Source organism: Herpailurus yagouaroundi, unplaced genomic scaffold (assembly GCF_014898765.1).
Source record: "Herpailurus yagouaroundi ecotype Mexico unplaced genomic scaffold, PumYag 253, whole genome shotgun sequence".
Classification (NCBI taxonomy): Eukaryota; Metazoa; Chordata; class Mammalia; order Carnivora; family Felidae; genus Herpailurus; species Herpailurus yagouaroundi.
The window spans coordinates 7,812,690-7,840,160 of record NW_024412470.1 but is presented as its reverse complement, the minus strand read 5'-3'; the positions used below and the strand labels follow the sequence as shown (position 1 = coordinate 7,840,160).

Below are 27,471 nucleotides of genomic sequence, written 5' to 3'. Positions count from 1 at the left end.
AGAGAGCGCAGGGCGCCCATCAGAGAAGCAGAAACCTGATCATATGTGATGGTTGCTGGATTAGGTAACAGCTCCGCTGGTGGAAATTGGATCTTGGAGGATGAGTGTTAACATCTCTGGTGTCCTGGCGAAAGGTTCATTTGAGTCTTGCATGGTGCCACAGAGATAAAAAGGAGCTTTTAAATAATCATTTTGTCTCCTACACACCAGTGTGCTGGCTTCAAGCAATAAATAGGTAGCATCAGTTCTGCTTAGACATATCACCCTTTTCATTTATTTATTTAATGTTGGTGGAAGTTTTTTTTTTTTTTTTTTTTTAAACCGACTAGCTGAACAATTTCCGTATCCGTGAATCCCAACACCCATTTTTATAATGGTTCACACGGATTCTCCTTCTGGGTAGAAATAAGGTGTATGCGGTTTATTGCCATGGATGCCTCCTCCAAGCATAGAGACACAGCCCAAGACCATCAGAACCAGAATCTTCTATGTGAAGTAGTGGAAGATGAATGTGTTCTCTTGCTTATGTTGTTACTATACATACACATATCATATGCATATATACACACATTATACACTATATACACACACGTTATATATGTATTATTTATTCACACATCATATATATTATATACACATGTTATATATACATACAATATGTACAGTATATACACATTATATAGACATATACACATATATATACACACATTATATATACATTATTTATACACATATATATATTACATATACATATATACATATATTATGATACATTATGTATACACACATTATATATACATACAATATGTACATTATATACACATTATACATTACATACACTTATATAATTATATATTATTTATATACATTACATGTACATTATATACATACATTATATATATGTACATTATATATATATTGTATATACTTACATGCACATTATATGTATACACATTACATATACATTATTTGTACACATTATATACACACATTTTATATACACACTTTATATATATATATACCCACATTACATATATATACACACATTGTATATACACATTATATGAATACACACATATATACACCCAGTATATATACATTATATATGTACATTATATATATGCAATATATACACACATTATACAGATACATTATATATACACATCATATATGTATACATTATGTGAGTGTATATGTATACATGTGTATACACACACACACACACACACACACACACACATAGTGGGGGAGTCTGACACATACCCTGAAAGTTTTTATTTTCTTTATGATTTCAGTATCATTTAAAAGGTATAATTTGGAGAGGACTGCTCCCTTCCCCCCATCTTTATATTATTCATTTTCATCAGTTCTCTGGTTTGGGACCTATTTATGAGTTGTGAATTCTGAGTATAAATGCAAGCAACAGGGGCACCTGGGTGGCTCAGTCGGTAGAGCGTCCAACTTGGGCTCAGGTCATGATCTCGTGGTTTGTGAGTTCAAGCCCTGCATCGGGCTCTCTGCTGTCAGCCTGTCGTGCAGAGCGCACTTCGGATCCTCTTTTCCCCTCTCTTGACCCCTCTCCTGCTTGTGCTCTCCCAAAAATAAATATTAAAAAAATAAATAGATAAATAAGTAAAGGAGTGCCTGGGTGGCTCAGTCGGTTAAGTGTCCAATTTCGGCTCAGGTCATGATCTCACTGTCCATGGGTTCAAGCCTCAGGTCGGGTTCTGTGCTGACAGCTCGGAGCCTGGAGCCTACTTCTGATTCTGTGTATACCTCTATCTCTCTGCCCTCTCTCACTTGTGCTCTCTCTCTCTCTCTCTCAAAAATAAATAAATAAACTTAAAAAAAATTTAATAACTAAATAAATGCAAGCAACATCTAGGCTAAGGTGCACTGTATTCCATCAGGCCAGTTTCTTACTGGCCACGTTTAGAAACCAGCTGTATTAAATCTTACTAAATCCAAATTTCTTTTTAAGGAGTATTTGCTTACAATGATACATAGGATCCGTACAATGATATAAAAGCTAAGTTAAGTGCTAACATTTGCACTGTGTTTTTCCCCCCTCAACTAAATCTGTCCTTTCTACCTGAGCAGGGGGGAAAAAAAAGAGTCAATACAGATGAGTGCTTTGCACTGTGTGACTGACCTGAAGTTTCCATGGTGGTTTGGGGCTCACAGTGTATCCTTTCAGTGTGCTTTGCTGATCTCAGCAATTTTCTGTCTTGTTTTATTTAAAGCCAGTTGGATTTCGAGACCAACAAAATGTTAATTAGGTGGGTGTGCAGAGTCTGTGTGGAGAGTTTGTGTATCCCATCGATTGTGTCAAAGGAAAGGTAGAGGGGCGCCTGGGTGTGGCTCAGTGGGTTGAGCCTCTGACTTTGGCTCAGATCATGGTCTCACGGCTCATGAGTTCGAGCCCCGCATCAGGCTCTGTGCTGACAGCTCAGAGCCTGGAGCCTGCTTCGGATTCTACGTCTCCCTCTCTCTCTGCCTTTCCCCTGCACTTGCTTGCGCTCTCTCTCTCTCTCTCTCTCTCTCTCTCTCTGTCTCTCAAGTATAAATAAAAATTAAAAAAATTTAAAAAGTAAAAAGAAAGAAAAGAAAAGAAAAGTAAACTAAAGAAAAAAGAAAAGAAAAGGTGGAGAGCAGCTGGGTGGCTCGGTCAGTTGAGCGTCCGACTCTTGATTTTGGCTCAGGTGGTAATCTCATGGTTCGTGAGTTCGAGCCCCATATCAGGCTCTGTGCTGACAGCTGCAGAGCCTGCTTGGGATTCCCTCTCTCTCTCTCTCCCTCTCTCTCTCTCTCAAAATAAATGAATAAAATGTTTTTAAAAATGACTTTAAAAAGAAAAGGTGGAGAATAGGGGGTAGGTGAAACCGTGAGGGTCTGGAAAGGGAAAATACACTCAGAAGTGAATGTTGGTGGTGGTAACATGCCCGTGGTTCCCTGCCTAGTACGTGGAGGGACTGGGCCAGACCTCTGGTCTGTGACTATCTATCCCTGCTTCTCCTACTTTTCTCCTAATTGAACTTTGCTAATGGAATAAACTGACAGACTGAGTGAGGTTGTCCCAGGCTCATGTGCTGTCTCAGCATCTTTGCCATCATCTTGGGTAGACAGGTTATAGGCTGGCCCTCATGGGGCGAGTCCTGACCATTCGGATGACATCGCTCTCTTTCTCTTTGCTACCTTCCTTGAGACCAGAAATTATCATAAGATCTTTCACGTGCACTAGGGATTGGCTATGGAGTGACCAGGAAGATCCACTTGGAGGCATTACCATTGGCTCAAGCATCTTGGGGTGGGGGGTTCTTGGCAGTCTTGGAGGGGGTGGGGAGGGTGCAGGGGCTGCTCTCCCGGAGTCCGTGGCCTCTTCTGGAGGATATGCGACACCAGATTCAGTCGAGTGGATAAGAGAGTAGAATTTTGCCCCGGCACAATTTAATTAATGCCCAAGCTAAAGTGGGGCAGTTACATTTGTTTCTTAAGAATGGTTCAGAGGGGTGCCTGGGGGGCTCAGTCAGCAAAGCACCTGACCTGGGCTCAGGTCATGATCTCGCGGTTCACAAATTCGAGCCCCGCCTCCGGCTCTGTGCTGACAGCTCAGAGCCTGGAGCCTGCTTGGGATTCTGTGTCTCCCTCTGTCTCTGCCCCTCCCCTGCTCGCGCTCTGTCTCTCTCTCTCTCTCAAAAAAATAAGTAAACATTAAAAAAAATGTAAAAGAATGGCTCAGAGGTGAATCTTTTACTTTTAAACGACCCATAAATATTCTTGTTGATAACGCAATTACAATTCACCAAATAAAATCCAGTAGAGAAGCGCCCGCAGACCGCACACACGAATGCCCTCACTTGCAAAGGTGCGGAGAAGAGGGACTGTACCACCGGGTGCTTGGGTGATCCCATTGTTTTCGTTCCTTTGGGGACGGGAAGGGTGTCTAGTGCAGGAAATGGGTACGGCATTGAATTATGTTCTTAAGGAAACCTCTGTTAGTGGTGATGGGTTCTTCACAGGACTTTGGAGGTTTGGGTAAATAAATTCAAGGGACAGAGTAACATGACCAAACGTTACTCAAAGATCAGTCAAAGGGGCAATTTCCCAGTGAGTGTCCTGGACCGACAAGAGAAGGATTTCACTGGAAAAGAAAAAGTCCACAAAGCAAACTTCAACGATGCCATCCCCCGTATGGTAATTTTATTTTGGTGAAGCAGAACGTTAAGGATTCCGGTGTGAACGCAGAACGGGGCCGGTCGTGCATGGTGTTTGTGTACAGGTGCACAGGCTTCCTCCTTTCCACCCCAGCTGGCTCCCTTCCCTCCCGCCACCCTTTCTTATTTCATTGCCCTTCTACCCGGTGCCTTTTACCCTCTGCTCTAACTGCCCCTCTTGGGCCGCGTGACTCAGCATGCCTCTTGGCTGTCTCATGTGTCGTGAGAGCCCAGCTGCAGGGTCCCTTTCAGCACAGGAGTTGGGATTTCCTTCCGAACGACGCTCGAGGTTGCTTTTTGTCATGCCTGTTGGAAGCCAGGAGCGTGTGGTCATGCTGATACTCTGTGTGATAGGATGCCCTGAGCATTTATACGCTCCCTCGTACTGAGCTCATACCCACCTTCCTGGTGTTGACCCCGTGGGGCTGCCTGGCTGGGGCTCGGGAGATGACTGAAACTGACACCCCCCCTTTGGGGCTCCCCAGATGACACCCTACCTGGAAACCGCTCTTGATTCTCGGGTCATTCCAGTGCTTGCGTATCTGTCGGGCCACGTCATGCCTGCTATCCCAATCCCCAAACGGAAACGGATGTAGGACTCTGTCTCCTCCTTTCCCACGACTTACCCCCAGTTTTTTTCCATTTTTTTTTTAATTGGAAATTCTTTTCATGTTCCCTCTCAACAAAGACTTGGCTGCTGACAGCTAGACTGGGTTTAGATGAGTGATTTATTTTATGGCAGGTTGTATGAGGGTAGTAAAAAGAGACTGCCTGGCTCTTCTGCTGATTTACTAAAACACTTGATCTCTTCCAGTCCAAACCACTCCCCCCACCCAAGTGGCCACGGCGTTTTAATAAAAAGCAGCCATCTCATCCATCTGAGGCTCCTCCACCCTACCTGGCTTCTCCGAATGTCCAAAACAGCTTGTTAAATGGGTCTCACCCTGGTTTCGAACAGGACAGAGTCCTCCCCTGGAATGGAGAGATCTCTGTGTCCAGAGATGAATATTCCCCACTTGACGGCCAATTTGCCTTCGTGCTGTTTTGTTATTTTATTTTTTTATTGAAGAATCATTGACATTGACATGCAAGATATCTTCTTGCCTTTTTAGACTTCTCTACCCTCCCTGCAGGTCTGCAGGAAAGGTCTCAACATTTCCATCCAAAATGACTGGATGTACGTGGCTTAGGTTATTTTGGAAATGTGAAAATTCGGGCTGATCAAATATTACAGAGTCAATGAGTGTAAAACCACAAACTCGTGGAAATCTAAAATTAGAAACGAAGAAGGAAATGTCTTTTCTTGAATTAAAAATTTGGCAGTTTGGGGATGAACGTGAAGATTATATTCTGTTATAATTAAATTTTTTACTTTTGAACTTTCTTTGTGGTACAATAGACATAACAGAAGTTCTCATTTTGACCATTTTTCAGCGTCCAGGGTGCAGTTCGGCGGCATTAGGTGCATTCAGTAGTGCAGCCGTCACCACTGTCTGTCTCCGTGTGACACTCCACCATCCTTCCCCATGTGAAACTCTGTCCCCATGCGACACTGACTCCCAGGCCCCTGTCCCCAGCTCCCTCTACCTTCTGCCCCTGTGAATTGGACTGTTCTGGGTAACTGGAGCATCATTACTTTCTGGAACAAAGCAGTCCTCTCCTGGCATTCTCCCCCTACTCTCGGTATCCCCTCACCTGATCCCTCACCCATTCTGCAGATGCCATTTTGCAAGCTCTTTGGTGATTTGCTGAGCCTTGTTTTTATTTTTTGTCATTTGCTCGTTTGGGTTACCACTAACCCTCCCCTCCCACTGTGTCCCTCTGCAGTCTTGAGTATCCGGGGAGCCCAGGAGGAGGAGCCGACAGACCCCCAGCTGATGCGACTGGACAACATGCTGCTGGCCGAGGGGGTGGCGGGCCCCGAGAAGGGTGGTGGCTCGGCGGCAGCCGCAGCCGCAGCAGCGGCTTCGGGAGGCGCGGGCTCAGACAACTCCGTGGAGCACTCCGATTACAGAGCCAAGCTGTCCCAGATCAGACAGATCTACCACACGGAGCTGGAGAAGTACGAGCAGGTAACCATGGCCATGAGGGCATCGGGTGCCAGGACCTTTTAGGAAGGACGAAGAACCTCTTAACTCAGGGGCTTACACAGACCCCAGGGGCCAGCCTCTGCGCTTCAACACAGAGTCCCTGGTCAGAATGGAGTCCACCAAATCCTCGAGTCTACCAAATCCACTGTTAAAAACCCAGGCACACTGGACATTAAGGCATTTTAAAAACGTAAGTTGTAAGCGATGATTTCAGGAAACATTACCAGTCAGTATAACAAACACTCAGGCTGGGGCTCCAGAGCATTTGCCCCTGGCGTGCAGTCAGGTCTCATCAGGGTAATAGAGGTCATTAGCAGAGTCATCACCTGATTTGTGGGGTGGTCGCTGGGTTCCTAGGGCCCTTGTTTGCTCATTTGGGGGAGGATTCCTTATCTTCTGGGTACTCATGGAATCCTACGGGAAAGGATACTAAAACATAGCCTTAAAGCCCCTGCTGTACCCAGACTCCATTCAACTGAGAGTCAAACATATTCTTTTTGTATATGATACAGAATAGGATACTCACCTCCCTCCAGAAGAAGAGTAGAAGGTCTTAGGGGACCCCTGTAGGCAACAAAGTTGGATTCCAGTCCTGACACTCCACGGATGGCCCGTAGGACCCAGTGGTCCACATATTCCACCCAAAAGCTGGTGATGTATGGCAAAGAGCTGTGCATTTGGCATCACAGGACCACAAAGACCATATGAAGGAGAGCATAAGAAAGACTTTAAATTACAAAGCAGTATGTAAAGTGTACGTAATAACAGAGCTCCTCTCTCTAAGAGACCCTCCCCTCTACGCACACCCACAGGAATTTACGTATCCATTCTGCTTCCTGTGGTCAGTAGGAGCAAAAGGCCCTTACACCAGTCGTTCTTCCACAAGTAGGCGACAGGTGTGTTTGTTGTCAGATTTTTGAATGCAGCATTATCCTGAAGTTCTGTAGTTAACTTCCATCAAATTGCTGGCTTTCTGGCTTTCTTTTCTAAGAGTCACGAAAGAAGAGGGAGCAAAAGCAAATCAAAAGACCCTGTACAGTCCACTCAGGACTATCTAGGTACAAGGCAAATGCAAACTTAATAGAAAATTTAAATTTTAAAGTAGAAATAGGCATTTTAAATTTTAAAGCGAAGAAAGTTTCATTATTGCACTCCCGTCTACCTTTGAAATGGATTTCTACCGAGTCCCTTCTTTTATGAGGGGGAAAAAAATTGCTGTGAAGCATGAAGCCAAGCATGGAAGCTCAACGATCAGATAAGCCTGGGGAGGGTTTGAGGGGAGGAAAAGAGAAGCGATCTGGTGGTAAGAACCTGTGAGTCATTTCTGTTCACCTTCTCGGGAGACAACATACATTCTTGCCACAGTGTTGGCTCATGGAGACACTTCCCAAGATCTCAGGAGATGCTGAGCCCAGGTAGCGGGCTGATCCCTGGAGCTTCTCCAACCCGATCCATCACTGTAGAGTTCAGAGTCTGCCCTCACCTGTGGGATAGCTTGGGAAGACAGATGGAGATATTTCCTATAAAGGTCTCTAGCTAGCCTCTTGAGTTCTTCCTACTCAGTGCTGTTCCTACTTGACCTTCAAGATTAAGCCTGGTTATAACAACCTATCTAGACCTGCCATCCATTTAACTCCCTCCAAACTCCAGGGGCACAAGAAGGGCCCAGAGGGTGGCTTCCCCCACTAGACCCATGACTGCGATGGATATTAGGCTGGCAGGTGTTGAAAACTGGCTTTATTCTTAGCTCAGGTTGCCAGCAACATAGAAGAACTGACTGTTTACTTGATTTAAACCCCCTGGTCATTGTTCTCCGCTCATCCAAAATGAGTAAAACGCTGTTGCCAACAGCATTGCACTTGTCTCTCAAGACAGTTTTGTGGTTGGGTACCCGGGACCAGAACTGCCACCCTCTCCATTTTGATACAGGTGAGGGAATGGAGATCAAAAGGCTTAGCTTGTGTATCTGGGTCACACATCCTGTGAAGGGCAGAGCTTGCCCTGGAATCCAGTTTCTGAGCCTTAGTTTATGGGCTCTTATAAGAACACCACCTGACTGCACTCAGTATGGAGAGAGTGTGGACTTGTGTAGACAGAGAGGGAGTCAGCTTGTCCTGTGTTACTTCCATGGACTAGATTACTGGTACCTAAGAGAGGCCAGGGCTAATATGCTCCTGGATATCTGCCTATTTTAAATAATAAAGATGTGGGAAAGCAGAAACTCAGAAAAACTCCCATCGGTACAGGACAAATTATACAAGTAGGGTGGTGATCATCTGTATTCCTTATTCTTAAAAAAAACTAACAAATCATTTCCTTAGTTTCTGGGCAAGAACTGAATCCTACTTAACACACTTTGGGTGTTTAGTAATTTATTAATACTAGTTATATTGTTAATTATAGTAAATAACAGATTGTAGGGAAAGTATGGCATTAAACTCCTCACTCATATGTCGGGGAGATGTATCTTCTCCACCTTTCTGTGACCATTCCTTGTGGGAGCTTTTTTTAAAATCAGGTAACTTCAGGAAAGTAAAAATGTCATCCTTTACTTTAGTAGTACGTGGGTAGACTTGCCAAATTGGCTGTTAATAGCTGACTCTGTTGTTTTTATTGGTTTTGTTTTTAGCATGGTGGTGATAGATGACCAGACGATCAATTAGCTTTCTGCTAATTAGGTATCATCGCCCTCCTCAACCCCATCCCTTCAAACAAAAACAACCCCCTACCTGAATCAGCCTTTGATTTACCCTGAGGTTATTCCATAAAGAAAGCTTCTAGAGATGTTTATTAGACAGAAAGGAAAGAAATTATTTTATTCAGCAAATGGGGTTGGTAAAATGCTTTTCAGCAGATCACGTAGGTAGCTAAGGTATATGAGAACTGATGCATTCTAACAGACAACACCGTGATGTCAGAAAGCTGAATTTTATTCCAGCTGATACATTTTTTTTAAGTGATGGGTCTTGGGGCTCTCCAGGGTTCTCCAGCTTTCGTACATAATGCTGCTGGGGCGTGGATGGGGTTGAATCTGTAAGGCTGACCTGGGCTGTGTTGGCAGGTTCACGGCTAAGAGGACCCTAAATCCTAGTTATATTCTTTGCCGAGATTGGCACCAAATCCACTTTGAAGGAGTGAGGGAAGAAGGCGGGCTCAACAGAGTGCAGGACAGAAACTTAAAACTCTGTCCCGCTGAGCAGAATGTTCGAGGCGGGGGCTTGTCTTTCGTCTGCGGCTCCCAGAAACGCCGTTGCCCTGGAACCTCAGAAGGGTCCCTTCGAAATCCTCGGGGTCTCTGGGGCACCCGGAATGGCACCTCCTGAAAGTGACTGCCTTTATGACTGTCCACAGTGGAGTCGGCCCCGTCACAGAAACTTTCAGCCTCCGAGGGTTCTGTGTAGTTAGCGAGTTGTAACCCCAGCTCTCCCCATTGCTGGCGCTTCGAGAACACCTGACCTAACAGAGGCAGCCCAGCTTCCCAAGGTGGAAGCTGGCGGGATCTGAGGAGGACTCATGGGTAGTGAAGGTCCTGGGAAAACCCCAGATCGTTATGCTCTGTCCGTCTCACGTGGACTTGGGCCTCGCCTCTGCTCTTTTAGTGTGTGTTCCCGAGCAGCTGCCTCGTTCCACCTCAGCAGTGGGTGAAAAGACCCCACTGTCTGTTTATGGCAGAGCAGAAAGGGCCCCAGGACGAAATGCCTTGAATAAACGTCAGATATTGTGAGTATTTTTATTCCCTGTAATGAAGCGCGTTATTGTGAGCCCAGCACTGCGGCTTCCCAGCGGAGAGCGAGTGCCCTTGACAATGCCTCCCCACATCCGGCCCCTCCTCCCTTTGAGCCCCCACGAGGTCAGGAGGCTGCAGGCCAGCGAGGTGCAGCGTTTGCCCACAAAGCCGGTCGGGATGCTTGCTGTGTGCCTAACCCGGCACTCCCCACCCCGTGGCCTCATCGAATCCAGCCAAATGGATGCCAGGTTTTCTGTCCTTCCCTTTGTTTACAACTGGGGGCTGGGTGGGCAGGGAGGAAGCTTATCATACAGATCTTGGGTTTATATAGTAATTTTCTTAGTGGAGAGCAAAATGCTACTTGGACCTGATCTACGGATTTATCTTCAGCATTTGCCTGCAGAGTAGAAAGCAGGTGTTTATCACCCTGTTTATTTTTACCAAGAGGGAAACTGGCACCCGGACACATCCTTCTGCAGCCAGACACACACCTAGTAAGTCATCTGACCCTTACCATCCCCCTTGAGGTGGGTGCTGCCACCCCCAACTCACAAATGAGGAAGACGAGTCACAGAGAGATTAGACAACTTTCCAAGGTCCCACAGCTAAGTGAGTCCCAGAGGCAGGATCTGAGCGCAGGCCATCCAGGCCCTTCTCGCGTGCTCCCCTGTGTTTGCGAGCACGGTTCACTCCGTCCACAGGTCACTGTACAGGTCCGTAGTTGCTGCTAGCCTTGCTACAGGTTTGCAGTGATTAAATCTACACCCTCAGATGCGTACAACAAGGCACACGGAGTAGTGATAGGCTTTGCCCAGACACTTAGGGAGGCGGGGTCAAAGACCAGACCTCCCAGTCTCCAGTGTAGACGTTGCCCAGTCGGCTCCCCAGGTATCTTTGGCCAACCAACCTCAAAGGATTTCTTAGAGAAACGAACAGCGAGTGGGTTGTTGTCACTGCATTCTTGACAGATGTGAAAGGCTTTGCGCTGGAAAAACCGGGGCCGTGCAGTGTTCTCACGAATGGTTGTGTTTCTGTTATTGATATTAAGTTGGAGCCCTTTGAGTCCTTGGTTCTTCAGCTGTCCAACGATCGTCTTGCCTTTTTCGTTACGAATCTAATAGAGTTGTATAACGTTGCTGTGAGTTAACCTGTGCATAGATATTTTATTGAACGCTCAGCTAAGGAAACCACACTTCAGATGTTAAGAAATAGTAACCACAGGAAGGGTAGTGATGTTCAGAGGAGCAAGTTTGGACGGAAGTCCCCGGCCTGGAACAGGAAGTGTTAAGGGTCCTGACTCAGCTGGTCCTTTTTTGCCATGTGCCTTCAGAAAAGGCCCTTCCTCTCTCTGAGCCACAGTTTTCCCAACTGTAAAGTAAGAAGGTGGGAAATATGATCTTTAACTTCCCTTCCAGAGCTGATGGTACGTTAGTCTAACCTGAGAGCTTTCCTTTCTGCAGAGATGGCTTCTGAATCCTCGACATCATGTGTTGATGCTATTTCTACAAGGCCTCTGAGGACAGATCCCTTTTGTGTCGTGGCTTTAGTGGGTCTTCCGAAGGCCGACAGAGGAGGCAATTCTCATAATAAAAGTAAAAGGAGAAATAGGTTGATGCAAAATCTCCCGGGAAGGCTAGCTTTTAATTCCACGATTCCATTCTTTGGCTGTTGATGTATCCGAAAATCAAACATTTGGAAGTTCTAATATATCAGAGATAATGAGCAAGGCAGAAGTTTATGTGGTATTTGGCCCCCCAACTGTCTCTGGCTGTTAACATTGGGGTGAAGGGCTGTAGGGTGCATTTTTTAAAAAAAATTTTTTTAGCATTTATTTATTACTGAGAGACAGAGCACGAGCATGGGAGGGGCAGAGAGAGGAGGAGACACAGAATCTGAAGCAGGCTCCAGGCTCCGAGCTGTCAGCACAGAGCCCGACACGGGGCTCGAACCCACAAGCCACGAGATCAGGACCTGAGCTGAAGTCGGACGCTTAACTGACTGAGCCACCCAGGTGCCCCGGGCTGTGGGGTGCGTTTTATACTAGGATTAGTGTTCTCACCTTTCAACTACAGTAAATCATGAAAAACAGGAATTCTTTTTTTTTCCCTTAAAAGAAAAAAAATGTCCATGGTGGCCAAAAGTTAAATTCAAACAGGATGCAAGGTGTTTCTAAGCAACCATTTACTTCATCCCTCTGGCGTGACAACACCCCACAAACTTGTGTGGGGTGAGTTGGCTTCCCTTGTGCCAGTGTCTAGAAAAGCCCACCCAGCCTTCCGTCCGGGCCCGGACCCTCCACACGGCCCCTGTTTGTTGTCCTGCCGTTCCAGGCGTGCAACGAGTTTACCACCCACGTGATGAACCTGCTGCGGGAGCAGAGCCGGACCAGGCCCATCTCCCCCAAGGAGATCGAGCGTATGGTCAGCATCATCCACCGCAAATTCAGCTCCATCCAGATGCAGCTTAAGCAGAGCACGTGCGAGGCCGTCATGATCCTGCGCTCCCGGTTTCTGGACGCGCGGTGAGTCGCCAACGGGGCCGCCTGTCCGCTGGCAGGGGCGGGGTGGGGCGGGCGGGGCGGGGCAGGGGGTGGGGAGGGCATCCCGGATCTGGGGTTGGGACCCACAGCGGGCCCTGTCCACAGGCTCCATTTTCATCGGGTGAAAGGCCACGCCGAACGGCAGCCTGCGGAAGTCTCTTGGGTCGGGAGCGGGAGGCTGCAAGACCGGATTAGCCGTTGGTTTCAGACAGCTCCGGGAGCACGTGTGATGGGGACGGATGCTTGCCGTCACCATCGCGGCTCCCTCTGAGTGCGCGGCGGGGATGACCAAGCTGGGTGAGGGCAAAAGCTGCACGTTTGTTTTCATAGCACTCGGTACCGCCGTGTCGTAGCTCTGGGCCCCTAGCGGTCTTCCTGAACGCTGCAGTGACGCGCGTCCCCCAGCAGGACAGTGCGGTTTGAGAGTGAGATCTCTTCCACCGTACATACGGGCAGGGCGCGCACTCAGTTCAGCTCAGCAAATATTTGGAAGCGGATTGCCACGTGCGGGACTCCGGGCTAAGTTTTAGGAGGACGGAGATGACTGGGGCCATGGTCCATGGGCCCAGAGGAGCAGGGGCTGGTCTGATAAGACGCCAGATTTTCAATCAGGGCTTGATGTGTTCCGTCTGGCAGTGCTACTCCTGACCTCACGTGTGAGTTCACAGAATTCCAGTGAAGAAACCCTGGATGGAAAGGTCCTTTAAAAAAAAAAAAAAAGATAAAAAACAGAACAGAGAGCAAGCAATCATTTCTTGGTCCTTTACTCTCTCGACCAGTGGGTTTATGCATCTCTCACTGATTTCCTTTAACTTCTGTTTCGCGGCCTGCAAGCTGGTGATAATCCTATCTTTCATTTACTCCGGAGGAGTATTTTGATGATCGTTCCAGCGGCCACGTTTTCAGAGTGTGGGCGCCCCTGGCGACTCACGCTCCCCCTTAGATTAGCCAACCTCTACAAATGCGGCTTTCATCGTTCATTACTTCGATCCCTAAAAATCATCCCCATCTGTGATTTTAGTTATTAAAGCTCTAGGTATGTCGGGGGAGTGTGCCATGTCATCGTTTATAGTTTTGAACCTTTTCAGTGAGACAGAAAGACTCAGTGCTCCTGGTAGAATTTTTTCACTGCCACTGTCGTGCCTTAGTCAGCTCTCTCACCTGTATCTCTCTCTCTGTTCACAGTTGTGGTCTTTGCAATCCACAGACCTCTCTAAAACTCCTGGCATCTCCTAAACTCCCTTTCTTTCGGTGTGTTTTGGGTCGCACGGAGCATGAAATGAGACTGCCAGCCAGCAAAATGTATCCCTGGGCCCCCAGAATGCCAGAGGGTTAAGTCAGGACAGAGTGAAAATACAGACAGCTTTTCCCAGCTGGGGAAGACTCTGGAGGGGGGGAGGCAGCGTCGCCCTGAAGCGGGGCCCCTGTGCGTCGATCTCCCTGGCCTCGTGGCCGCTGCCAGCCCGGCTTCTTTAAAGCAGGCTGTTGCACACAGTACGGAGTGCAGGTGACTGGTGACCTCTGTCTGGGTCGGTCCCCTGCCCGTGCTGCAGCCACCGCCACTCTGCGTGGCTTGTTTCCATCCCCATGGAAACTCCCCTGGTTAAAATTCTGGAGCTGGTATGTGTGTTGGCAGTTCCTGAAAAAGAGAAAAGTTGGGCCCAGACTGGATTTTTTTTGCAGAGAGAACCCGGGGAGAAGGGAGGCGCAGAATCATCGTCTTGTTGGATTTCTTCTCGCAGGAATTGGGCTGTGTGCAGTTAGAGGTCAGACCCCAAACGAGGCGAGCTTTGTACACAGTTGCTGTCCTTTCCACCAGCTTTTGCCTACATGGTTCCCGTTGGCATCTGAAGGACGGTCACTTAACAGAGGGTCTCTTTCCTGCTTTGGTTGCAACCTTTGAATCCTTGCCTCTGAGCCAAGCTTCAAAACGAAAACAACTCAGCTATTGTCATTGTTACTAGCATTGATTTTGAGGATATATTTGGTATCAGTGAAAGAATATAACTCCAAATGCCAGCCCATGGCTGAGCAAAATGGCTTTCTCCCTCAAAAATAAGTGTGGACCTCTTGATTGGGGTAGTTCATTTCCTTGCTTGCTTCCTGTGCTGTAATTGGGGAGCTAACTTGACAAACCTTGGTGAGAAAGACAGACAGACTCGGTGCTGATATTCACATGCGTGTGATGGCCAGGGCTTCATCCCTGAAAGATACGATGGAAGACAGACGAAATACAAGGGGACTTTGACTTAGTAATAGGATTAGTCTTTGTAATGTAACAGGTATGTAGAATCGAAGGGTCCTGCTTTGCTATGTAACACTCCTTGTCTTAGTTTCTCATGATCACCTAACGGATTACTCAAATCTAGCAGCCTCAAACAACACAACGTTATTACAACACAGCTTCCGTTGTTTAGGTGTCTGGGGACAATTTAACTCAGTCTCACAAAGCTGTAATCTGGGTGTCAGCTGAGGCCGTGACCTCATCAGAGACACAGTTCCTCTTCCAGGCTTATTCCCGCCGTGGGCAGCATTCAGTGCCTTGTGGTTGTGGGACCGAGGTCCCGGCTCCCACGAACCACTCTTTCCATGGCCAGCTCTCATCTTGGCTGCTTGCTTTCTTCCCGGAAACCAGCAAGAGAATCTCACTATTTTAAGGCTTTAACATCATCTCCCTGAACAGAGGATGATACCTTTTTAGCGTCACGGCCACACTCGGGGGAGGGCGTGGATGCCAGGCTGGACTCTTACGCCTTTCTAGAACTCTATCCTCCATACCCTTCAGCTGAGCGCTTGGTCCAGCTGTGTCCGTTCACATCCTATCCTTTTTCTCTTCCTTCCATTGACTTAATAGTGCCAGAAGAACTCATTCATTCATTCACTCACTCATTCATTCTACATTTATTCTCGCCTGGTATGTACCGAACACTGTGCTATCAAACTTGGTAAAGTTATTGTCAGCATCATAAGCACGGTTTTCTCAGTTGAAAGAGAGAGAACTTGGGAACACTCTTGATGGTTTTCAGGCAATAATTGTAACTTCTGTTTGGTAACATTTTGCTGGAGACGACACTAAGAAGATAATCAGATATCAGAAGAACACCTCTGCATTTCACCCCGAGAGAGGGATGCCGTAAAAAGTAGTTAGTAAAGCGGAAGACGACAGGAGGGAAGGACATCCAGTAAGGTCTGGTTAGACTGGCCCATGTTTGGATTTGTGTATCTCATTGAGTTTTAGTCTCTGCCAGAAGCTGTAGCAGCCACTGGAATAACTAAGCGGGGGGGGAAACATATATAAATGTGGGTCCCACCTTCAAGGAGCTCATAATCTTGTGGGACAAAGCGACACTCGTCTACCAGTGAACTTAAAACCACATGTTACACGTGCTTACCTCCTGGCTGCACCGGAAGGGGAGGCGGAATGCAGGACGGGGCATCCCAGAGCTGGCGTGGTGTTTGCCAAATAGCCTCCACCCCCCGTTGAGCAGAATGAAACCGTGTGATCCAAGTTTGACAAGCAATACTTACTGGAACGCTTCCCGGGTGTGAGGGCACTAGGGTTTCGAGGATGAGTGACACATGGCTCCTGCCCTTGAGGACTTTGCTGTGTAGCTGGGGAGACGTACGTGAGCTTGTGGCAAATGCCGTAGGAGAGGAGTGCACAGGGTGGTGTGACGAGGTCAGGAGCGTGGAAGTCACGAGTGTCTTTGGGGAATGGAGAAGCAATGATGTGGCTGGACGAAACTACGCAGAGCATGTTTAGGGATGGGGGAAATGAGGCACCAGGGATAGGCTGGGTCCGCTGCAAAACCCTAAACTACACCCGTGAAGATTTCAAAATTTGTCCTGGTAAGCAGCAGAAACCTTCAGAGCTGTTTAAGGACGGAGTATAGTCACCGACAGCGTAAGTTCCCAAACTGCGTGGCGTGGATTCCAAGCCTGGCTACCTTTGTAACCCTGTCCTCCCTAGGACTCCTGTCTGTAAAGTGGGAATAACCCTATACACAGGAATAAACAAGAGAATAAGAAAACAAAAACCTTAGTATAGGGTCCAGAATATCGTATGCACACAATGATTCAGCTAGAATATACCAAGGATCACTGCGTTACAGATTCCTTATTATTATTATTTTATTATCATTATTGTGATTGTGATCGCTGTGATTAGTGACATGATCAGACAGTGGCCTGTCGAAACCCATTTCAGAACTAGAGTGACAATAGGCTGGAACGGAAGAGTTGGGTTTGAAGGACTAGAGCTGGCAGAACTTGCTTCCGGGCCCGTCATCGGACGAAGGTAAGGCAGCAGGAGAGGCTGAGTCACTCCCAGGTTCTGACAGCTGTGAGGTACTCAGGTATTTGAATGAGCGGATGAATAAATTTAGACACGCCGAACCGTGGCTATGGGGATGTGGGTAATGGAGAAAACGGAGCTGATCTGGGTGCGGTGCGATGCTGGTTTTGGAGACGCGGAGTGTCTAGGCCGTGCGATGGGAGATGGGCAGTGATCCTCCAAGAGGTGATAGGGCGGGAGGCAAGACAGTTGGTACTTAGCAGCGTATGTGTGCTGCACCTGCACTTCTCACTCCTGAGTCACTATGATTCAAAAGTTTCCATCCATAAAGCGCCACATGTATCTAATGCTATTTCCTCAACCCCCACATGTCTTACATTAACAGCCTAGATCCCCACCTCCCAAGACCCAGAGTCTCAAACGTTAACCTACCAAGCCGATCACACTTCAGGCCAAAGCCAGGGGGTCGCTCAAATAAGCGTATCATCAGAAGTATATTCTTTTCACTAGGTTTCTTGAAATTCTGCAAAGTCCTGATCTTGGGATTGCCAAGGCCCTCAGCGGAGACCGTCACGGAGAGAGGTGATAAGCGAGCCCATCAGAGTAGATGAGACCGCCTAGGGAAGGTTGCACATCACAATGAGAAGAGAGTCGGGAACAGCTGTCTGTACCAGCCCCACACCCACCAGCTCATTCCAGAGAGGTTTCCTTTGAGCTCAGTTGGAAGACTCCCAAAAAATACAGTGTGATGCTAATGCAGACAGCTGAATGAATGAACCAAGGTTCTCCCAATTAGGGGAGCCTTCAGGGTCCAGTTCCCCAGGCCTAAGACAACTGTTTTCTTTAGGCAGGGAAGAAGCCAGAGGTTACCGAAAGCCTGGCCCGGAGCCCTTGTTAGCCACTTGGCTACTTTCCTCAAATTCCCAGCAGGCGAGGACTTTTAACAAATGCCTGTTTTTCGAGTTGGGCTTTTTTAATCCGTTCTGCCCAATTTCTGATGCTGGGTGACCCAGAAACTCAGCGTGATTTGGGAAAGTGACTCGGGCTTGGCATAGTCTGGACAGATGTGGTTAATACCTATGGACAGATGGTGTTCATCCGGTAAAATCAGGCACTTTATTGTGTTAATTAATCCAAGTGGGACCCTGAAAATACAATATTAGCTGAATTTCCTGTCTAGCAAGGCGATCGGTGTTTTCTGTTGGGCTAAATCGGGAACTCCTGTATCCTGGCATAACCAAGGATGTTCTGGAAATCTCTTCCATAAGGAAGAGCTTTTGATAAAAGCAAGAAAGGCAGAGTGCTAACAGAGCTCATTTAACGATGGGGTCCCCACCGCCTCGAGGAGGGCCAGCCAGCCTCTGCTGTGAGCGGGGCGTCCCCAGACAGCTCCCCAGCTGCCCACAGGCCAGAGCTGTGAGGAGGCAGTAAAGCAATTCTCACTTTAAAGTAGTTCAATTAGCACTTTTTTCTTAAAGACAGAAAAACACTTTGGTTCCAAAAGTGGTTCTCTCCCTTTCAGCAACCTGTGTATTAAGCGGATTTCTGCGGGCTTTTGTTTTACCATTTAGCAGCTGGTCTTGGTGTGATTTCTCTCCTTCTGAGGGAGGTCAAGCAGTCCAGGGGGGTGATTCTAGTTTCTTCCACACCCTCTTCCCCAGATGCCTTTACAGAACGTTGTATGCATTTACCTGGGAATGGAAGAAAGGGGAAATGCTCGCTTATTTTTGACTTACGGCTATAGAGTCTCTGTGTAATCGGCAGGAGGCGATTTGTGTATAAGAAAGAGGGCTGGGTTGTATAGTCAGGCAGACCCGAATGGAGGTCTTGGCTCTATAACCTACCGGCTGAGTGAACTTTGGTAAATGGGAAGATCCGTACCTATCTCGCTAGACGTGTAGAGTGAGTAATTTGAGTTGATGAGAGGGAAGATCCAGTGCCTGGAGCCTGGTAGGAAGAAACACCATCACCGGGCATTCACCATGTACCAGGCACTGTGCAGAGCCCTTTCCAGGTGTGGCCTCATTTTCCTGTTCTGGTCACCCTGCGAGGCCAGTGTGACTCCGTTCGCTCTCAGCTGAAGAAGCTGAGGCTTGGAGAGGCATCCCAGCCCCCGGTGGGCATTCAGTTGGTCCAGGATTCAATATCAAGGTGGTTGAGTTGTACAACTCCATGGTCCTCACCCCTCTGTACAAATATTGGCGACTGATTCTCTGCTCGGTGCCCCCGTGAGGCACCACGAAGCATTTAACAAATGCCTTCCGCGGCGGTTTTGGCACCCAGCCCCTTTGTGCAGGTTTCCCCTAATTCCACGTTTCGCTCCAAAATTTGCCTTTTCCCAGAAGGAGATCCTCGTCTCTCCCTTTTTATGTGCACTCGGTGTGAACTTTTTTGTCCTTCTTTCCTTTCTGTTCATGAAGGCGGAAGAGACGGAATTTCAACAAGCAAGCAACGGAAATCCTGAATGAATATTTCTATTCCCATCTCAGCAACCCTTACCCCAGTGAGGAAGCCAAAGAGGAGTTAGCCAAGAAGTGTGGCATCACAGTGTCCCAGGTAAGGGGCCCTCAAAAGGCTCAGCTTCTAGCCTGGCTGTGGTGGAGCCCACGTGGCAGGGTCTTGGAGGTGTGGCTTTACCAAGCTTCCATGCCTTGCTCGCTTTAGCATCCATCTGCTAAAGCCCTAAAAATGGCAAGGTGAGCACCTGATATGTTGAAATAGGAGAGCTTCCAGGTAAGTCCCTGGGCAAACTAGAGAGGGTCCAGCAGAACTGGAGGAGTAGAGTACAGTATAAAAACAGGGTTGGGGTTCTTCCCGTTGAATGCTCGGTTTCTTTAAAAATGGGCCAAGGTTCTTACGTGTCCTGGGAAAGCCATCTGCATTTGTCGCATGGTTTGCTCAAACACAGGCCATTCCTTAGCTCATCTTGTGCCCAACCCAAGAAAGAGCCAGTGAATGGAACTTTGAGATGTCCTCTCTTGACGTGCTCGTCTCTGTAACTGATGGGAGGTAGGACTTTTAACATGTCTCTGTGATGGCATCAGAATGGTTGCACAAAATGTCACTGAGTGCCCCCTTCCCCCAAAGAGCAATAACCATAATAGTTGCCAGTCGGCATGGAAAGATACATGATAAAAATAGTTTTGTGGACCTGGTGTCTTCAACAGTAATATGGAAATAGAAAAGTAGGCAATATTTCTGTGTACGTATATTTTGCCGGCTCAAAGGATCCATCCAAAACTTCTTATTTAATCTGAATGCCATCTCAAAGATGTCCACTGGTCTCTAGTTAAGAACAGTAGTGAGAATTCTGAAATCTAACAGAGAAAGTCCCTCTGAATTCTGTCACAGGCAAGAGAACCAAATGTACTGGCATTTCCATAAAAGGGGTGGGGGGAAGAAGGCTACGAAACTTCACCTGGCATCTTCCAAGTAAAGGAGATGCTGTTTTGTGTAAACTGAGCATTTGTACTTCCTTGAATTAAATCCTGGCTTCTGTTACTCCCTGTGGGGTACTGATCCCATCATCCTCTGTTTACCTAAGCAGAATTAATTCTAGTCAGAATCGAGAACTCCACGCAGAGCACATACAACAAGGAGATTACCAAGGCCTCCCCCACATGCTGTGGGGATTTTGGCAGCAGCCTTGCAAACCCCAATTCCTTTTCATCTCAGACCTTCCTTAGATGCTTTGATTCCGGTGGAGGTTTTTCCAGTCTTAACCCTGGGAAAGCAGAACACCAGAGGCCAAGCTCAGGTGACCTGGTTTTGTCCAGGTCTTGAACCATTCTTGTCCAACTTCAGATCCCTTGTCCACAAGAGAAGAGAATTGATGTTTTTGATATTTGCTGCATGTTTAAAGGATGGTTTCAGGTAGGAGCCATGTCACTGACAGCGAATTTGATACATGGAACGTTCTACTTCTGAAGCAGAATTAAATCACTATACGGTCTGACTTGTAATTCTGGGATTCAGAATTCTAAATCCCTGTTGAAGATAGAATGAACTCTTCAGGAGTTAGTCTGTATTAAATCTAGAGCAGAGATGGAATCCCGGCCCGTTCCAGCAACCTTCACTGACTTCATTATGGAAATGCAAGGTGCAAATAATTTGCCCGTTAAAATGAGTATTTATATATGGTATCGCCTTTCCCTTTCCTTCACCCACCTTAAGGCCACGCCATTCTTCCTTCCCCATCACATTACTCCCTCTCGACAACTAAGCTATCCCACTATTGCCGAACAAGTCCCAGTGGGAGACAGTATGATACGATATCACAGCAAGAGCATTTGGCCAGGAGCATGTTTTTGTCAAGAATCAACTATGAGATTTTAGGGAACTCCCTCTTTTGGGGTCTCAGTAGCCCTGCCTGCCAATCATGGTTCATTGGACCACACGATTTATTAAATTTCCCTTTAGTTCCCAAATCTAGGGGATGCACATTTGGGGCTTGTGTGTGTGTGTGTGTGTGTGTGTGCGCGCGCACTGTAGCTATTTTGGGGCTGTATCTTTCTTGCGTTTTGTTTTGTTTGTTGTTTTGTTTTGTTTTTTGTTGCTGCTGTCATTTATTTTGGTTAATAATTACCCCTCCATCTTGAAATTATCCTACCTTGGTTTTCTTGCCACTGTCCTCTCTGGAGTTGCCTTCTTCCTCTTGAGCGACTTTTGCTTGGTCTTCTTAGAGGACCTGCTGTCTCTCTCGACCCTAGAAGTACCATTTTTTCTTTAGCCCTCATCTCTTCATGCCTATACCATGGTTCTTGACCTTTTTTTATTTTTTTAGCCACAGATTCTTTCAAAATCTACTTATTGTTGATTCCTCCCATGATCCACAACAAAAAGTGTGCTGATATACCCAAATTTATCTATAGACCATCCTCCCCTTTCATCCCTAAACAGCCCTTCCTGTATTACCAGAGCTGCTTGGCGTGTGGTCTCAAAGAAGACACTTTGGAAGCTTGTTCAAAATGTAAATCCTTAGATCTCACCCCAGTCCTGAGTTAGAATCATGGCACGGGGCGGGTTGGGGTCTGTTTTCACGAGCACTCCATGCACACTTTGACTCAGAAAAGTGTTGTTCTACACACTTTGTCTGAGTGATCTCTACTGTGCCTCCGGCTGAAAGTATACCTTTATTTGAACATCCAGATGAGACTTCTGGAACACCAAACTCCTATAGCTTACTTCCCAGTGGACCCTGCCATGGCTCTTCCCAGGCTCTTCAAACTTAACAAGTTCAAGAGGCAATCAAACTCTCCCCAGAGAAACGATTATTTTTTGTGTATTACCTGTCTCAGACTGTGTCTGTCATCTGTGTGTCACCAGAGCCTCCCACATAGTAGATCCCCCATGACTATGAACAGCAAGCCAGTTAATGAAAGCACCGGTTATATCCGTGGCTCAGGGCATCTGATATCACTTCGTGGGCCATGTTGGAAATACGTGAACTGACTAAGCGTCTTGTCTGCCGATCTGTCTGCTCTTCTCACTGATAAGGGAATCACTCCACCGCCACGTGCCTTCTCCACCCTGGTCCTTCTCTTCCTTCTTTTCTCTCATGTAGCTGATTTAACCACATAGACCTCAGACATTTCTTTTCTTCCTCAGAAGCCCTCCCAAACTACCTTCAACTTTCCGCCTTTCTTCCAGATCATCCAGTTATCTTAGAAAAATCTTCCTCTTTTTCCTCTCTGTCATCTGAAGAGTGAAAGTTACATCAAGGAAAGCATGAGTTTGGGAATGAAATCAGATATCCTGTGGTCCTAAAATGGCCCCGGAGTGCCCTTCGTCTCTTAATGTAACTCTGTAGGCACCAGCATTTACAATAAATAAAACAATTTCTCATGGAATTTCTTTCTCTCCTTTCCTTTACTAATACTGCAATGGTATGGTTTGATTTTGGTGACAAAGGCTTGGTATTTCTGCCATGGTATAAGCCACCCAGGCCTGTGAGGGCTAACCTTATAAGATTTCTAAGTTTTGCTAATGCATTTAATTTTTTTTTTTTTTTCAGTTTATTTATTTTGAGAGACAGAGCAGAGGAGGGGCAGAGAGAGAGAGAATCCCAGGCAGGCTCCGTGCTGTCAGTGTGGAGCCCGATGTGGGGCTCGAACTCACGAACTGTGAGATCGTGACCTGAGCCGAAACCAAGAGACACTTAACCGACCGAGCCACCCAGGCGCCCCTAAGTGTTGCTAATGCATTTAAAAGACAAATGTAGTTTTGCGAGAATTATTTTTTTATCTGCCAGTGTTGGGGATACGTGTGTTATCAACTATCTCTTCCCTCACCAAATTCATGATTCGTTTTGGAACTTTCTTTACAAAAAGACAACATTTTAGTTTGGAGTCATATCTGGAATACAGGGTATAAAACATTCCTCACAAGGCAGGGATTTAGGGGTAAAACTTGAATTTCACTGCATCTGTACTTGTCTGGCCGAGGTTGTGGTACAAAGGGAACGGGGATGTAGAATGGAGTGAGGACAGCTGCTGTGAGCCACATGAAGGAAATAAATTAACAAGTGAAAGTAGAGTAGGCTTATTTTGTGTATTGGCTTTAGCATTTAAAGCCTGGAATTCAAAGGAATAATGTGGTCCGCTTCAGTTTTTCCTTGTGTTGTTAACACCAAGCTTTGCACAAAATACTTAGTGAAATCCATCAGATTGAATTATATTGATCCTAAGGTCTATAGTACATGCCGCTAAGAATCTAGTCAATATTAGCATTATTTAACTTCTATAAATTTGAAATTATTCCATCAGGGAGAGCACCTATATGTTGATATAAATTTGTATGGGTATTTATTTTTTTTCATTTCTTTTTTTTTAAGTTTATTAATCTATTTTGAGAGGGGGAGGGGGCAGCGAGAGAGGGAGAGAGAGGATCCCAAGCAGGCTCCACGCTGTCAGCACGTAGCCCAAGGCAGCGTTCGAACTCACAAACTGTGAGATTGTGACCTCAGCTGAAACCCAAAGTTGGGAGCTTAACTGACTGAGCCACCCAGGTGCCCCATATATGGATATTTAAAATTCTGTGCCTCTTGATTGCTCAGTGTTAGCATTGATCAGTAACAGGCATTCTGCCTGAATTGCTGTGCTTATTTTGGTGTCATGTTCTTAAGAGGTAAGCGACTTTATGGGGCACCTGGGTGGCTCAGTCGGTTGAGTGTCCGACTTCGGCCCAGGTCATGATCTCACAGTTTGTGGGTTCGAGCCCCGCATCAGGCTCGGTGCTGACCGCTTGCTCGGAGCCTGGAGACTGCTTCAGATTCTGTGTCTTCTTCTCTCTCTCCCCCTCCCCCTGCTCATGCTTTGTCTCGCTCTGTTTCTCAAAAATAAATAAAATGTAAAAAAAAAAAAAAAATTAAAAAAAAAGAGGTACGCGACTTTAAAATGCCTGCCCTAACCTTACAAGTGTCCAAGTCTCAATGAGCAGCTCCTTCCTAAGAAGTTTTGCCGCAGTGGTCTCCCTAAATGGCACTGTACTAAGCAAGAGAATCTCATTGTCTGCGATGGGTCCTCTCAGTACTCTTCTTCAGCTCTTTTTCACTGATGTTGTTAGATCAGCATAGGATCCGTCCACATAGCCTGCCTCCGCAGCCCTCTCCTGATCCCCTTCTGTTTCCTCTGAGATGTTTGCGCCGGATGGAATGTTAACTTTCTCCTCTTCTCTTAAACTGCTCTAGGTATCAAACTGGTTTGGAAATAAGCGAATCCGGTACAAGAAGAACATAGGTAAATTTCAAGAGGAAGCCAATATTTATGCTGCCAAAACGGCTGTCACTGCTACCAATGTGTCAGCCCATGGAAGCCAAGCTAACTCACCCTCGACTCCTAACTCAGCTGGTTAGTTTTTTCTTTGATTTGGGGGGATCGTGCTCCATTTTTTATACCTGCTTTTCCTACATTGGGGTTCTCTTTTAATCCTTTAGGTTTCTGATTGGTTCACTGATGTATTTGATTTGTCTTTTTTGTTGTCGATGCCACTTTGGGTTTTTCCTTTCATTTCCAAAGAGCAGTGCGTCTTACTCTTTAGAAGACGGGTTTGTCCAGACGTTTGCACTAATGTGTCTGTTTAGGTTGGACGGACCTAAATTGGTTGGTTTGGATGAGAAGACCTTCACATTCTCCTTTCAAAGATGAACTAGGTCTGTTACTTAGAGATAGTCCCTTGGGGCTCTAGCATTTAGTCTGTTTCACATGAAGTTTTTACCCTGGTCTACTTTGCTGTTCCCATCACATAGTGTCTGAGAGACCCACCTCTCTGCAGGAATATTCCTCATTACAGTGCTCTGGTGTGCAAAGCCAGCCTGGGATTACCCCCGTCCACTGTTTTACCTTGTTGGTTTCTTTATGTCAACTACAAAGAAAATTGCCAATCATTAATTCAAATTACGCATATTCCAGTTTTCCTATTATAGTATTAGTCATGTGCTGTGCTCCTGGTTTTACTTCAGTGAAAATGCATTCCATCACTAACTTCAGAGTTCAGGCTAACGTAATATATTTTGGGGTTTGCCTTGTACCACCAGTGCTGAATTTCCATATGTGAAAAAAACTGTCAATAATACATAAAATCTAACCTTAGTGTTTCTATGCTATGGAAGGCATGTTGGTACTTTTTTTTTTTTTTTTTTTTTTTTGGTAAGGGGAAACCAGAAATCGTTCCTTATTAAATAGTTGTGGTCTCAGATTATGTGGTATTTGCCCCCATAATGAAACATGTGCATTGATTTTGGTGGTTCGGTGCACATCTAAGAAAATTGATGCCTCCAACTTGAAGGGTCACAAATTTAAATATGTTTGACCATAATAGGATTATAAATCTAATTTCTACCATTTCTGGGAAGTGTCCTTGACCCCGAAACTTGTTTGTTCGCTAAAGTAAATTCTCTTTCTACCTTATGGTGGATGGTTATTGGAGACGTGTAAAGCTCCACATGCTAACGTCTTCGTGAGCTTCTAGATGCACTAATTTGTTATCATAAGGCTCTCCACGTCACTGGCCTGTTCCATCATAGCCTTGTTTTGTTTAAATGGAATCACGCGTGAAGAGTGGCCCGAGCGTTGTAAGCATGGACATGGTAAGACAATGTAGAATTCAGTCTAGTTTTATTTTTCCCAGCATGCCAGGTTGGGTAACTCTGAAGAGCGTATACTTTTTGAGGTTTGTGCGTGTGTATTTCCTTCTTTCCCCCTCGTGGCATGATTGACAAAGGATCAAGGCTAAGAGGTTCAATAACCAGAGAGTTTCCTTCTTCCCCATCTGGTCAACTATTAAGCCTTTCAGACTCCAGCAACACTTAGTTGAATCGCACTGCGAGGCAGACATGTTCATTTGTCTCTGGAAGAAGTACAATCCTGTCAACATTAGCAAAAACACACTCAACACTCCTGCAAAGGTTATCATAATGCAAAACAGATATCAAAATGACTTTTTCCTGTCCCTGATATATCTGCATTGCAGATGGTTGAGCATGATTTATGACTAGTCCCTAGAAGGGCCCTGTGGACTCCCTTCATTACTAAAGCCGTAACTTTTTATTCGTTTCTAAAGCACTTAAAAAGAGAAAAGTAAGCATTTTAACCTCCCCCCCCCCCCCCCCACTCTGGTTTAAGAATTATGTTGCCTCTCTTGGAATGTCAGTCAATGATTACAGTTTTCTAAGGAATTTTACTGGTAGCTTCAACTTATGTGACTCTTCTAAGCACAGAGTAAATTATCATGGAAAATTTGAGCTAAGCCGTCCAGTTGTGCCTAAGCTGTTGGAAACAATATGCAGAGGAAGCCCTTTGTAGTGCTTTTTTTTTTTTTTTTTACAGCAGAGACAAAAGAAAATACTACTGTATATGTGCAGTAGCACGGAATTTTCATTCATCAACGTTTTAACAGAAAAAGTCTTACGGGGGCTTTTCTGCATTTTCCTTCGCTCTTAACACAACCTGTATCATTGCACAGATAAAGTGAGAACTTTAAAATGTTCCAACTTTTCACCTAGGGTGTTGATAATCTTGTATACTAACTAGTTCTTTGATAATTCCAAAGGGTAAATGATCATTGAAACAGATAGGAGTGTTGCATAAGAGGTTAATATGTGAAAATACATTTTGGCTGAGTTTGAAGTCTAGAGATCTGGAACCTGGAAACTTTTTATATCCTTCATATTGAAGCAGGGTTTTTTTCCCAGATGCTTTACTAAATATAAATACTCATTTTTACGGCAAAAAGGATACTTTGCAAGTAAATCTTCTTCCCTCTAGAGGCTTTTGTGTAGACAAGCAGTACTCAAGTATCTTTATTTAGGTCACTTCTGAATATTCCTATTTGTTGATGTATGCCTGGTCTCTTGTTTCCTTAAGCATAATTCGTTAAAATCACTTTGGGTGAGGACCGGGGGCGGGGTGAGTAAGCATTTACTTGGCGTGTTTCATATCTGACACCAGCAGAGTTGGGCAGAACGGATGGAACAAAAAGGAAGAATGGAAGGATGACAAGAAAATGAAATCTTCACACACACACACACACACACACACACACACACACACGAAAAGGCAAAATGGGGACCATTTGAAGCAATAGTTATAACCTCAGGTCCATAATCCTGC

At 46.0% G+C, this 27,471-nt stretch overlaps 1 protein-coding gene across 3 annotated transcripts in view; it reads left to right on the top strand.

Annotated features, from left to right (window-relative positions):
* PBX1 (PBX homeobox 1) overlaps positions 1-27,471 on the top strand; it is a 295,876-nt gene that overhangs the window by 234,545 nt on the left and 33,860 nt on the right. For all 3 annotated transcript variants that reach the window (XM_040460949.1, XM_040460951.1, XM_040460950.1), the window contains 4 exons: positions 6,042-6,286; positions 12,362-12,552; positions 19,285-19,420; positions 24,552-24,711. In XM_040460949.1, coding sequence (XP_040316883.1) covers positions 6,042-6,286; positions 12,362-12,552; positions 19,285-19,420; positions 24,552-24,711 — 732 coding nt within the window. The remainder of the gene's footprint in view (positions 1-6,041; positions 6,287-12,361; positions 12,553-19,284; positions 19,421-24,551; positions 24,712-27,471) is intronic.